This window comes from Podarcis liolepis, assembly GCF_965112155.1.
Source record: "Podarcis liolepis genome assembly, chromosome: 15".
Lineage (NCBI taxonomy): Eukaryota > Metazoa > Chordata > Lepidosauria > Squamata > Lacertidae > Podarcis > Podarcis liolepis.
The window spans coordinates 43,071,561-43,085,986 of NC_139566.1; the positions used below are offsets into that span (position 1 = coordinate 43,071,561).

At 47.4% G+C, this 14,426-nt stretch overlaps 1 protein-coding gene across 1 annotated transcript in view; it reads right to left on the bottom strand.

Moving 5' to 3' along the window:
- HIP1R (huntingtin interacting protein 1 related) overlaps positions 1-11,540 on the bottom strand; it is a 64,599-nt gene extending 53,059 nt beyond the window's left edge. Inside the window, exon 1 of the mRNA XM_083476567.1 lies at positions 11,183-11,540. Within this exon, the coding sequence (XP_083332693.1) occupies positions 11,183-11,275 (93 nt within the window). The 5' untranslated portion in view covers positions 11,276-11,540. The remainder of the gene's footprint in view (positions 1-11,182) is intronic.
- Between the last annotated feature and the right edge of the window lie 2,886 nt (positions 11,541-14,426).

Genomic DNA, 14,426 nt, shown 5'->3' on the forward strand with positions numbered 1-14,426 from the left:
CTGGACTGGCCGCTGGCCTGATCCAGCAGGCTCTCTTGTGTAAGTTCAGCTAGCTCCATCCCTGTTTCCCGACCGGATGCTGCCTGGAAGCCCACAAGCGGGGCACAAAAGCCCGCTCCTGCTGTGGCTCCTTGGCAACTGGCCTTCCCTGGCATACAGCCTCCAAAGACAAACAGAGCAGGCAGCGTTTCCCCGTGTAGACGAATTTGCTGTTACAGCACCACAGGACACCCCAAAGCTCACTTCGAAAGTCCCCAGTTGAAGGCATACTAGGCAAAGCATTGCATACAAGTCAAGTAGAACACACAAAAGGGGCACTTATATCCAACTAAACTCAAATAAAATCCAAATGAAGTGAGTCAACATGGTGCAGTGGAGGAGTGTTGGATTAGGACCTGGGAGGCCAGGGTTCAAATTGCCACTTAGGCAAGCCATGAAGCTCACGGGGTGAATCTGTCTGTCTGTCTGTCTGTCTGTCTGTCTGTGTGTACACACCTAACTTACCTTTCAGTGTTGTTGTGGTAATACAATGCTGGGGGAATAACTATGTACAGTCATACCTCGGGTTACAGATGCTTCAGGTTGCGCGATTATGGGTTGCACACCGCGCCGAACCCGGAAGTACTGGAACTGGTTACTTCCAGGTTTCAGCGCTTACGCAGAAGTGCCAAATCGCGACCCACGCATGCACACATGCGGCGCTGCGGGTTGCGAACTTCCCGCACGGATCATGTTCACAACCCGAGTGTCCACTGTATATAGCTCCTTAGAGGAGAGGTGGGATATAAATGTGAAACCAAAAAAAGTATTTGCTGGTGAATGTAAATATGACATCAAATCTAATGCACACCTTAAATTTTCGCAACATAATTTAGCCAAAAAAAGTGAGCATTAGATTCAAGTAAATCGGGTAAATAGGATCTGGGCATTAACCTCCTCATTTGGATAACGATTTGTCCCTTCTTAAGCTTTGCATCAGTATCAAAGCTAACAGCCGCTTATTCCTCCATGAACACAATCCAGACGCTTGGCCGGTTCTTTAGCAATGTGTTACCCAGGTCCAAGCATCTTGTGTCAGCCCCACTCTCCTTGCCAGCCGGCAACAGCTTCCGAGATGCCAATGTGTCCGCCCACCCTGCTCTCCCAAGCCAACCCAGGGAAAGGAAGTGACTCAGAAACAGCTCGGAACCACAGCGGTGATGCAGTCACGAAGCAAGGATGTAATTGCTTTGTTTTCAAAACTAAACTGGTATTTCTGGTTCGCAGGTGGCAAACGCATTTAGCCTTCCTGATTGCAAATAAAAGAAAAGGATACTTCCTTCAACGTGACCTCATTTCCTTTCTGATCACCAACTCAAAGTTCAACAGAAAGAATGAGGGTGTAAATAAGTCTGTTTTGGCTTTCCGTTTTTAAAAATTTCCCGCAGTGCCATTCAAACTTTTCCAAGCTGATCCACACCATACTTTTAAAGCCTGGACAGTTCAGTTGGTTGGAGCACAGTGCCAATAATGCCAAGGTTGCAGGTTCGATCCCCGTCTGGGACAGCTGCATATTCCTGCCTTGCAGGGGGGTTGGACTAGATGACCCTTGGGGTCCCTTCCAACTCTACAATTCTATGATTCTATAATCCTGGGATCCTTCGGTTGCTAAGGGTGCCGGGAACTGTATCTATGAGGCGGGAAACTATAGTTCCCATGCTTCTTTGGCAGAAGTCGTATCCTTTAAATGTGTCTGGGGTGTGCTTTAAATGTGTGGTGCGGATCTGCCCAAAGCCAGACCAGGCCTCATCACAGCTTTCAGTCAGCCTGAGCAGCTACAAGCGAATGCTAGTTCTGGACGCTTGTCCATCTAGTTGCCTGCTGTCCAATTCTCATGCCAGTGGCTCTCCCAAGAGGGACCCTTTCTCAGAACTGGAGATCCTTTTAGCTGGAGGCAGCAGGGACGGAACAGGGGACCTTTTGCGTGCAACGCCTGTCCTCAGCAGCTGAGCTGTAGCCCCAAACGCAGGAGGGGGAACGTGAGGCACTCCAGCTTTGTTGAACTACAACTTGGCTCAGCGATCTTGCAAGGCTACCCACAAGAATTGGCAAGGCCATCCCTGGTGCTCCCTTTCGTGAATATATCTGTTGAAGAGAAATCTGACTGTTGTAGTTCCCACTTTCATCGGCTTTATGGCTACTGGGGGGTGTATTAACTGGCCTGTTGGTGTCATTTAAGGTTTCATTTTCTGGATGCATTTTAACTGAATCAACAATAATTGGTCATTACTGAACTGTTCATTTGGTGTTGTAAATTGTATTATAATTTTAATTGTGTGCATTGTGGTTATTGTGGCATTGTTTTGGTCTGTTATTTCATTGTAAACTGCTCCGAGTATAAACTTGGAGAAAATGTGGTAAATAAATTAGCAAGAGCAGCTCCCACCAGCCCCTTTAGCCATCATGGCCAACGGTCAGGGACATCTGGATCCCCACTTCTGGTTTAAAAAGTCAATTTGTGTCTCCCCGCCCCCCCACAACACCCAGCCTTCCTGCCGTTAAAACAGGTACAATTAAGACTGACTAGACCTGCAATTATGGAAAACATAGTTGTGTGTGCACACTAAGCGACAGGCACAGGGGTGAAGGAGAACCAATGAGCAATGCTTAGCTCATAGATACCATTTCCAAATAACGAAACATTGCACAAGAAGCTTGCAAAGAGTACAGAGGTTAACTCACATGCTGAGTTACATTCTTCAGCAGTTGCGAGTTCTAGTCTTCAGCAGGTTGTACTAGTTACAAGCACCGGAAACTGCCTCAAACTGAGTCAGACCATTAGTCCATTGGGGCCCAATACCGTCTGCTGTGACTGGCAGTCTCCAGGGTAACTCTGGCAGACAGCAGCCACCCAATCTAGGCTGAATTCATAGTTTTTAAAATTATTATTATAACTTTTCTGCAGCTTTGCCATTCCAGCACTAAACCAGCTAACGTAAAAACCACGAGAATCACAGATTTCAGTATGCATCAATGAAAGCCTATAGTCCTCATGGTCACAGTGGGGAGAACCAACAACAGAGATGAATAAGGGAGCAAACAGGTTTGCTTTTAGCTTAGAGGTAAAGGGACCCCTGACCATTAGGCCCAGTTGTGACCGACTCTGGGGTTGCGGTGCTCATCTCGCTTTATTGGCCGAGGGAGCCAGCGTACAGTTTCCGGGTCATGTGGCCAGCCTGATTAAGCTGCTTCTGGCGAACCAGAGCAGTGCACGGAAACGCCGTTTACCTTCCCGCCGGAGCGGTACCTATTTATCTACTTGCACTTTGACATGCTTTCGAACTGCTAAGTTGGCAGGAGCAGGGACCAAGAAACAGGAGCTCACCCCGTCGCGGGGATTTGAACCGCCGACCATGCGATCGGCAAGTCCTAGGCTCTGTGGTTTAACCCACAGCGCCACCTGTGTCCCTCCGTTTTTAGCTTAGGCTTTCCAAATAATGCTGCTGGTGTGACAAAAATAATTGCTTGGGCCAGTTTTGGTTTGAGTTGAAAGCTATGGAACCAGCCAGAGGACCTTCTCAGTAGTGGTGCCCTCCCTGTGGAACGCCCTCGCACCAGATGTTGAGGAGATAAATAACTATACAACTTTTAGAAGTCATCTAAAGGCAACCCTTTATCAGGAAGTTTTTAAGGTTTGATGTTTTATTATGCTTTTATATGTGATGGAAGCCACCCAAGAGTGGCTGGGAAAACCCAGCCAGGTGGGCAGAGTAGTATTAGTATTCTTACAGATTATTATTAGTAGTGGTGGTTAGACCTCGTCCCCTCAAATTTGCCTGTAACTTGTGCTCCACCTCTGATGTTGGCACCAGGTTCTCCTCTCTCAGAAAGTAAGAGACTGGCAGCCTGTCCCTGTTCCATGGTAGATATTTTACTAGCCATGGAGGATGAGCTCACAGGTTAGGGATCTTACATCTCAACCCTACCAGCCAAAGCAGCCTACCAGTTCAGTAATCAGTTTTCTCCACACTTCTTTTGGCCTTGTAATGAGGGGAAGAAGGTAGGAGCTGCAGCACTCATAGGGACAAATCTGCTCCTGGGATTCCCAGTGCATGCTTCCCTTGCATGCTCTGTTCTACATAATTTGCTTAATTTATATCCTGCTCCACTGCATTTTAAAATTGTGCATTTTGCTGGGGAGGCCAAGCTCAGCAGCAGAGTGCGTGCTTTGCATGCAACAGACCCAGGTTCCACCTCTGGCATCTCCAAATATGGCTGGGAAAGATTCTCCTCTAATGCCCTAGAGAGGGGGTCAAATCTATCACTCTTCTGATGTCATAAAGGCATCAAATGACTGTCCTGTCCACCTGTCCAAGGTGGCCCAAGGAGAGTAGGGGGGATAGTCCTGAGAAGGATTGACCTCTCTGCCCATAAGATGACGATGAGCAGAGAGTTCAGTCCTGCTTTCTGCTCAGTTTGAGTACGCAGGAAACTTGCTTGCATACCCAAATCATGCAGGACTGAAATACCTGAGCGTTGGCTGGCGCACAGGGAGCTGTTGTTGTTATACATTTATTTGTACTCAAGCTTTTTCTTTGATAGTGACTCAATGTGGCTTATGGATAAAAGTCCATCAGGAAGCCACCATTCATTTTAATAGACCTTTTCCAGGAAAGCTTCCAGCCAGATTGTGCCTGAAGCTTATAAACTGCTGATTACTCTTACATCCATAAAATCCATACAACATCTTTTAATATGTTGCTGGGACAAAAACAGCTGAGATTTCCTCATTTCCAACCAGGGTTATGAACTGCAATAGCAGTCAGGTCAGTGGGAGGGCAGGGATTTGCCCGAATTGTGCTTTGGGCGTGTGGCAAACAAACCGCCACCTCAGCATTCTTTGCTGCCAGGGCTGCTGTTTCTGTAACCTTCAGAGGGCTTTCTCAGCTGGGAGAGATTCCACTTCTTTTCTCCCTTCTTAGCACACTGCCATAAAACTTTCTAATCCCTTCTCCGCAAACACTGGAGGCATGTTTGTAGTAGCAGATAAACTGGGTTGGGATGAAGGAGATTGTCCACTGTATTACGACTCCTAAATCTTTCAAAACCGGAGGGGGACAGGCAGACAAGGCAGGGTAGTTATTCGCAGGGAGACAAGGACTGTATACATCCACGCAGGGTGGATGCATGTTTCATAACATGCAAGTTTTGGTATGCCTTTTCTCCTAATATAATGCATACTTGTATGTTATTTTCAGTGATATATGTTTGTTAGTGCAAACTGTGCCCTAGTACAGTGGTACCTCGGGTTAAGAACTTAATTCGTTCGAGAGGTCCATTCTTAACCTGAAACTGTTCTTAACCCGAGGTACCACTTTAGCTAATGGGGCCTCCCACTGCCAAGGCACTGCTGGTGCGCAATTTCTGTTCTCATCCTGAAGCTAAGTTCTTAACCCAAGGTACTATTTCTGGGTTAGCGGAGTCTGTAACCTGAAGCGTCTGTAACCCAAGATACCACTGTATATGCATTTTGATACACATTCCTTGGGTGAAGAACAGCACTGAAAAATTCAGAGAAGAGCAGATTTTGAAAGGTGCCTGCATTTCAGCTCCTGTCTTGTTCTGAAAACAGCAGATAAGGTAGGTTCACGTTTAAATGAGAAGTGAATCAAACCCCCCTTTCCTACTTCCACGTGAATAGGTATTTAAGGAAACAGTTACCAATTGGCAACACATATCCCCCTCTGCCCACTGCTTCCATTACTCAAATCTAGCAACTACCTTAATAAACCCCACAGGCAGAAGATCTTCCCAGAGAAACCCAAGTCTTCCAGACTCACATGGGTATTTTAAAATGCTAATTGTAACAGATGAATAAATCCAGATTTGCTCAGCGGGGATGGATTCGTTCTAAGAAGCAATTAAGAACAGAATATTTGATCCTCGCGACCCTCCGCAGGCCGTTATTGCCCCAAAGCACCCTGCATATGCCCTCACACCCCAATTCCCCCAGCTTCCTTACAGCCTATAAGCATCCAGCTTCTTCTTCATCTCTCTGCTGCTCCCTGGTCAGCAACTACAGGGACTCAGTAGAGAAAACACATTTTGAACGTGGAAAGTTCTAGGTCACTCCAGCTCAAGCCGATTTGCTCGCGAGAGGGCTGAGAAAGATGAATGTGTGGTTGAGATCTTGCAGAACCCCTGGACATGGGGGGGTCGTCAGTTTTGGGCTAGTAAAACGGACCAGTTGTCTGCCTTGACTTCCATGTGTGCTCATTGTCAGAGAACCACTTCAACAATGGAGTTGGGCTGAAAGACCAAGGCCTCAACTTCCAATTTCCATAGGGGCACCCTCAGGTGGCTGTTGCCACAGATGCCACTATATTGGCAACTCTCTTTCACCTCTCAGGTATCAACAAAGGGGTGACGTGGTGGGCCACACCTAGAACAGGTGACTTCAGTTGCTGACCAATACTATATTTTTTTAAGTCCATCTTTCTCCTGGCCTTACAGGCACGCCATATTCCTTAGTTTTCTCTTTGAGCACCCTGTCCCTTCCATCTCTAGGCCCCATGCAAGGTTTTCACCCGGCCAGATGAATGCTCTGCTTCCTTTGCAGCAGCTGCACTGATTTTAATCTTCCTGTCAAAATCATCCTCCTTAAATGTTTGTTTGTAAAGATTTCGTGACATGATGGCAATTTACTCACTGACTAAATGGGGCTCAAAGATGGCAGACAAAAGCAGCACATTTTAAACTTTAAATATCTACTGTTATCACCAGAGGCCCAAAGCTGTAAGCATAGGTCAGCAAGATCACCCCCTCGTTTTCTTCGCTCTGATCTTCTCCTCTTACCTTTGTTCCTGTGTATACGCTCATCTTCCGCTCTTTGTTTCCTAGGATCCTGGTGTCTGATGGCCCTCCTTCTTTTGTCCTTCTCTGACATCAGAGCAGGTCAGCAAATCATTACCAGGACTTCATCACCACCCAGAACCATAATGAGCTTCAACCGACAACCTCCCTGACACCCAGAACTACCACTCTGAAAGCTATAGGGCTGTGGACAATTTGCCTATTTTAATAACTTGCATCATTTGCATATCATTTGCACAGGCAGGCCCATCAACAGCGGCTGGAGATCAGCCATATCTGACACATCCACACCCCTGAGTCCCAATGCAGAGGAACAGGGTTCAATTTCTTACTCAGCCATGAAGCTAACTTGGGAACCTTAAGCCAATGACTGGCCTGTTTTGTAAAAAGGTATATACATATAAAAAAGGTTTGTACACAGCACCAAACTATGTTTTTGCAAACCGTGGCTTAGCATTAAGTAACCCAGCTGGTTTGCAAACCTCAGTTAACGTTAACCAGAGTTTAGAGGTACGAACCAGAACCTCCCACCACCACCACCCAAAAGCAGCCGAGCCACGGCTGAAGAGTGGATCTTCCTGGCTTGTGTCTGCTTTAATGGGGGGAGGGTTAATGAAATGAGGTTTAAGTGACTGACTGCCAGGAGTCCCAGGTTTAACAAATGTTTATTAACTATTGTTACCATTAAACATGGCTTAGTGTTCTGTGGAAACTAGGCCCCTCTCTCTCTCAACCTATCCTACCTCACAGGGTTGTTGCAAAGATTCTAAGGGCATAGAAAGAACTAATTAGGTTCCCTTGAACTCACTGAGAAAAAGGTAGACTATAAAAGCAATGAATAACTGGGTAAGAGTTGGTTTTTTGCCCAGAGGTTTATGCATGAAATATAAATTATTCTCATCTCCTAAAAAGAGGGCAGCCAATTTGTTACAAAGAAAGCAGCTAATTAAAAAAAAGTGTATGTAAATTGATTTTTTTAAAAAATGCAAAACACCTGTGCCACCCAACTGTTCAAAGCAAGGCTATAGGGTTCAATAAGTACACCGCTTAACTGGGCCCCAATGACAGAACCATCGACAAACTCTTCACCTCTCCAGTCTTGGAGAATGCCAAACTGGATTCAAGACCAGACGAACTAGGAAGCAAGAGAGGCTTCTGGGACCATAACATTTGTGAGAAAGGGAAAGAGAAACTGCACAACAAATAGAAAATAAACAGCCAGGAAGGAAAAAGTGTTTCCAGTGTTCATTTTTGACAACTAAAGATGGGAGTTTCAAGGAAGACCCCCCCCAACACACACACTTCCTGACATTTGCCCACAAACCCTCTCACTATTTCTCCTCGAGGCTCAGAAACACACACTGAATTCCTGACAGACACACACACACACACACACGTACAGGCACAGAGTCAACACAGGCTGTTCACAGAGTACCTGTGGCGTACAGGTGCGCTGCAGTGAAAAATTGATGGGCTGTCAAAGCACCCTCCCTATCCTTGCAAGGGAGGATTTTCCAAGATACCTTGAGGCAATAAACACAGCACATTTCACACCCAAAAGCACTGGTTTTCCCTGCCTGGAAATGGACGTAAATGACCTTCCTCGAAAGCAAGTAGCTGTAAGTTTAAGAAGAGACTTCAGAATGGCTCTGGAGACCCTATAACCCTCCAGACTTTGTTGGATTCCAGCCCCCATCAGCCCCTGCCAGGCCCAGCAGGGCCAATATAGCAAGGAATGGTGGGAGTTGCTTCCAACAGTTTCTAAGGAGGAAATAAAAGTGTTTTGATTCTGCTGTGAGAAAAGGTGAGGCAGAGCTCAACAGCCCCTCAGCATTTGTTTTCTGCAGCCTCAAAACTGCTGCCAGTCCCAGATGCACATCCTGCTGGCAGGGTTGAAGCAATGGTCCATTTCTTTATATGGAAGTGAGAGTGCAAGAGGGGGAGAGAGAAAAGGGTCGCCATCTTGCCTGGTGCCTTGAGCCTGTTGCTTTGAGATGTGTGCCATCTGCCTCCCTCATTCTATGTGTTTGGGGAAGGTTGTCTTTGGTAAAGGCAAGGGACTCTGCACATGCTCAGAGGCACTCCACTTCACTGTACTTTATTTCACACCTGTTTCCTTAAAGTTGGAGCATGGGAAAAGATCTAGACCAGCAGAAAAGGCTCCAGATTGGGTAAGCAGCTTCATTGTGGCATGGTAATATGGAAAAGATATGGCATGTTGGAAGCTTTTGCGGAATACGGGGCATTTCATCAGGTTCCTGCACAAGCTGCACAAATTTCTGCCTCAATAAATACGTTCCTCTTCAAGACTGCACAGGTAACTAACAAAACATTATTGATTTGTTTGTTTGTTTTCAGAAAAACTAAGGAACTTCTGCCTATGATAGAAACAGGACCAGATGTTTGTGTCTAGGAAAAGCCACACACAAAAAAAGTGTACACAGGATAACCTACACAGAATCAGCCCTACAAACCCGGAAACAATAGACAAATTCTCGTTACCCAAACCGTATATAAATCCATATTGTTTATCCCAGTAGTATATATGTATAGGAATTCCGGTTCACAGGGTGTGGCTTGTAGGAACCCCAGAACCTCCTCTAAAGTTGAGAAGCTACACCCCGGCCTCAAACATGATAGCCCAGGAATGTCAAAGAGAAATGTACAGGCTGAAGCTATGAGCAATATCCCCAGACACACCAAAAAACAGGCCAGGCCAGAGGCAAAGTCCTACAAATGGAGGGAAAGTCAAAGTCACAGCTCAAGTTTGTGTTTGTTCCACTCACCATCCCCCTTTAAAAAAGAAAAGTGTCATTCTTGGAAATTATAAATCTAGCCTCCCACCTCAAACCATCAGGGTTGCATGTCCTGGACGATACACACACACGCATAAGACAAACACAGAACCGATTAACACATTGCTGCGCAAGGGGACACCCCAATCCTCAGCAGAGGAAGACACACACCAATGCTTTTCTGCCACAAGAGACACAATCTCTGGGTTGTGGGTTCAAGCCCCACATTGGGCAAAAGACTCCAGCGTTGCAAACGGGTTGGACTAGATGATCCTTGTGGCTCCTTCCAACTCCATGGTTCGACGATTGAACTATTCTATGTTTCAAAAAGCAGGCCGCTGTGGGGCATGGAGACTGCAGGTGGGCTGAGGTGGATGACAATCACAAACCTACATTGGGGGTCATGATAGACAGTCTCTTGCTCCCTCTCCGAAACTGCAAGTATCACTCAATCCCCAATACATTCTTTAGAGAGCACCCTTTATTCAGCCTTATGTATACCCAAAACACATGCTGCTCCAACCAATACCTCCTCACAGTATTTTTTAAACGTGTGCATCTGTTAATTTTTAAGTTTCAAAAACTCACAGTCATGCAGAACAACAACGAATGCCCCTCAATTTTTATTTTGACTCCTCAGAAGCATTTCCCCCCTTACAACATCAAAGACATGCGAAAATTGCTCTCCTTTCTCCTCCTTGTAACCAAGAGGGCTACAACATTATTATGATTAATTATAACCAATATGTTTCAATGAATAGCCTCTCAATTTTCCTTTTGCCACCTCAGAAGAAAAAAATAATTTTCTTGCCCTCCTCCCAGGATGTGGGAGACTTGTTTCCCTTTCCTCTCCCTACCACGAGGACTGCAACCTTAATAATAATAATTTTAAATGAAATCTGGGATTCCGGCTATTCTTAGGATTCCCTCCCTGCTCGCTCCCTTCCTTCTCTCTCACCTAGTTCTGATCAAGGTGATTTCCCCCCCCCGCCTTTCTCCTGCCCCCTCCCTTCCCACCTTCCGTGCATGTTTCAAATCCTGTGCATAGTCGTAGCAAATCGACCTCAAATCCTAGACAGGGACCCCCCCCCCCGCAGTGCACGGATCTTCTCCATCCCCCCCCACACCAGGTGCATTCAATATTTGAGAAGCAGGAGGGGTGTTTCCTATTGGCAAGACTCCCCCCCCCCCCGCTAAGGAAGAAGTCGTGTGTGTCAAGATAAAGGATCCATTTCACTGGGTGGCGGCGGGAGGGGGGCAGCCGTGCAGGAAGCAGGACGGATCCTGCACAGGGTCAAGTGGGGGAGGGGAGAGAAAGGTGCATGCATGCAACGGGGGGGGTGTCTCTCTTCTCGCCCCCCACTAAAATAACATGCACGCGCCGTCTCTCCCTCACACAAACACACACTCTGCACCCCCCTTTTCGATGCAACCTCCTCCGGGTCTGCCATGCAGTTACACCCCCCCCGGGGCACAAACACGCCCCCCGCCCGGCCACCCCCCCAAAAAAAAACCAGCCCCAGGAAATCCCTTGCCTGGTTCTTGTCGAACTGCTCCCTCTCCGCCTCCAGGCTGTGCCCCCCTCGGCGGCTCAGCACCCGCGCCGGCACGTTCTTGATGGTGTTCATGGTGCCAGGCGGCAGGAAGCCTCCTGGGCCCGGGCTGGCAGCAGCAGCTGCTCTCGGCGGCCCCGCTCCCTTCCTCGCCCGCCCGCCAGACGAGCAGCAGCAGCAGCAGCAGCAGCAACTCCGGCTCGGCCTGCCAGACTCCGCCGGATTATTCGCGGGGTCGGGAATGCCAAGGCGCGCTCGCACCACGCCGCCCCCTGCTGGCCTGACGGAGAACTGCCGCCGCCGCCGCTCCGCCTCTTCCCTCCTCCCTCCTCGAGGCGCGCCTTCTGGCCAAGAGCAGCAGCCGGCCATTCACCAGGCCAAGCGGGCCACGCCCCCGGGCCGAGCGGCAGCCAATCCGCGCCCTCCCCTCGCCGCCCAGCCCCGCCCCCGGGCTGCCAGGCGGGCAGGAGGCGCCTCGTCGGAAGCTGCCTCAGTGCGAAGGAAGGCGGACAAACCTGGCGCGCAGGTTTCTTCATGGAGGCCAGGTGGGGCGGCTGCCTCTGGCGGCGGGATCCGGCCCGGCCTGCAAGGAACGCAGGGCATGTAGATCTTGATACCCACCAGCTCCTGTTCTTTAAAATTTATATATATATATATATTCATTAAAGTTGTGACCATTTCTAATCCAGATCATTGTCTGCTTGAGTTTATTATTACATTTTACATTTAGCCACTGCCATGGCCAGGGTGGGGTGGCGGCACTGCAGCTGGGCCTGCAATAAACTCACTTTGTGCTGAGTTCCCCCACCTTTTTTCCAGAAAAGCACATGGGAATGCGGCTTACCTTCCCACCAGAGTGGTACCTATTTATCTACTTGCACTTTGACGTGCTTTCAAACTGCTAGGTGGGCAGGAGCTGACCTGATCGGCAAGTCCTAGGCTCTGTGGTTTAGACTTGCAGTAGCCCCCCCCCCCCCGCAAAAAAACTGGAAACAACATTACTTGAGCAAGGAAAACTGGGTATGTAGAATTTTATCTTATTTATCTTATTTCATGTTGTTGTAGGTATAGTGGTGCCTCGCAAGACAAAAATAATCTGAGTCTCTTCGTCTAGCGGTTTTTTCGTCTTGTGAAGCAACCCTATTAGCGGATTAGCGCTATTAGCGGATTAGCGGCTATTAAAGGCTTAGCGGCTAAAAGGCTATTAAAGGTAAAGGTACCCCTGCCCGAACGGGCCAGTCTTGACAGACTCTAGGGTTTGTGCGCCCATCTCACTCAAGAGGCCGGGGGCCAGCGCTGTCCGGAGACACTTCCGGGTCACGTGGCCAGCGTGACAAAGCTGCATCTGGCGAGCCAGCACAGCACACGGAACGCCGTTTACCTTCCCGCTGGTAAGCGGTACCTATTTATCTACTTGCACCCGGGGGTGCTTTCAAACTGCTAGGTTGGCAGGCGCTGGGACCGAGCAGCGGGAGCGCACCCCGCCGCGGGGATTCGAACCGCCGACCTTTCGATCGGCAAGCCCTAGGTGCTGAGGCTTTTACCCACAGCGCCACCTGCGTCCCCCTATTAGCGCTATTAGCGGCTTACAAAAAAGGGGGGAAAGCGGGGGGGGGAATCGGAACACTCGCAAGACGTTTTCGTCTTGCGAAGCAAGCCCATAGGGAAATTCGTCTTGCGAAGCAGCTCAAAAACGGAAAACCCTTTTGTCTAGCAGGTTTTCCGTCTTGCGAGGCATTCGTCTTGCGGGGCACCACTATACTGATGTTCTGGTTCTTATATTTAGTTTATAAGGGTTGTATCTGATGGAGTCTTTGCCTACAGACAGGGGTGGAAAATCCATGACACTTTATATGCTGAACTATAACTCCCAGAATCCCAGAATGTTGGCCATGGGGGCCAGGACTTGGAAGGTTTTGGCTGAACAAAAGTTCTCTAATCTAGTTCAAACATCTCCGAACTACACCTGAAATTAGTTCCCATAATTGCCAAGTGAACTAATGGTAAATTAAGTTCAGTCTGGGATAGAACTAGGAATAATTTCTAATTCATCTTCAGGGGGCTTGGACTCTTAGCTTTCATTTAAGAAAAAGTAAAGTAAAGTGGACATCTATAAAGAAAGTTACACAGCAAAACAAGGATGCAATGTCTTACAAACTCTGCATAAAATAGGTCTCTCAATGGCTATTTGCTAGAATGACAAGCCCAAACCTCCATATTCAAGGGTAATATATCTCTGAATATCTGGTGCTGGGGGCAAACAAGCGAAGACTGTTGCCTTTATCTGTGTACTTCCACCATGGGAAACAAGATGCGGGACAAGATGAAACTTTATTTGATAGTATCTACTTGTGTTCAAAACTAATAAAACTCTGTGGATGTATTAATTTTAGAAGACCTGTTTACATGCCTACAGGTGTCAGTTTAATTTAATTGAGTGTAGTTAATGACCTAAAGTTTTTTCCCATTCCAGTTGAAGAAGAGCCTAGTGATACTCAGAAGCTTGCAGTGTGCATGCACTAATGAGATATTATTTGGTTTCGTGGCTCTATCAGACCTCCAGGGCATGAAGCCAGAAGGCACAATTAATAGCCTGCATTGTTATTTCAAAGTTAGTCTGCCTGCCACCCGTTAGTGGGACTAAAAAACCGCTTAAGTGACTTTTTAAATACAGCCAAATCCTCTTACTTGGACCTTACTGGTTAAGCTCCTTGACCATTTTAAAGTGGGGTTTGCAAACTGTAGCTTGACAGTCACAGTCAAATTATTAATTAATATTATTATTACTTAGTTCACTGCATCCCACCCTTCACTAAGGTCTCAGGGCAGGTTACAGCATTAAAACAATGTTAAAAACCATCTAGAACAACTTAAATCATGACCAAATCAAACAAGTTTAGGATTTGGCTGCAAATAGATATCACATAATTTACCTGCCTGGCCCTGCCCTTCCTAAAGGTGGGTTGCACACACACGAACGCTGGTTGCTCGACAATATTAGAGGCAGAACTTTATTATCCAATCAAGCTCAATGGAATCTCATTCAACACATTCAGCTGCAGCGGCCAAGTAATAAGAGTGTGTACACTTGTGAAGGTGAAGTTTGCCTTTGTCAGATTATCCCCTCGCAGAACCTTTGTGCCTTGTGTGTTTTCGCCTGCTGGAAATGTGTCCTTGAATTCTGACGATGACTCTCACTTGCCTGCGTGGGAGGCTAGAGAAGGGT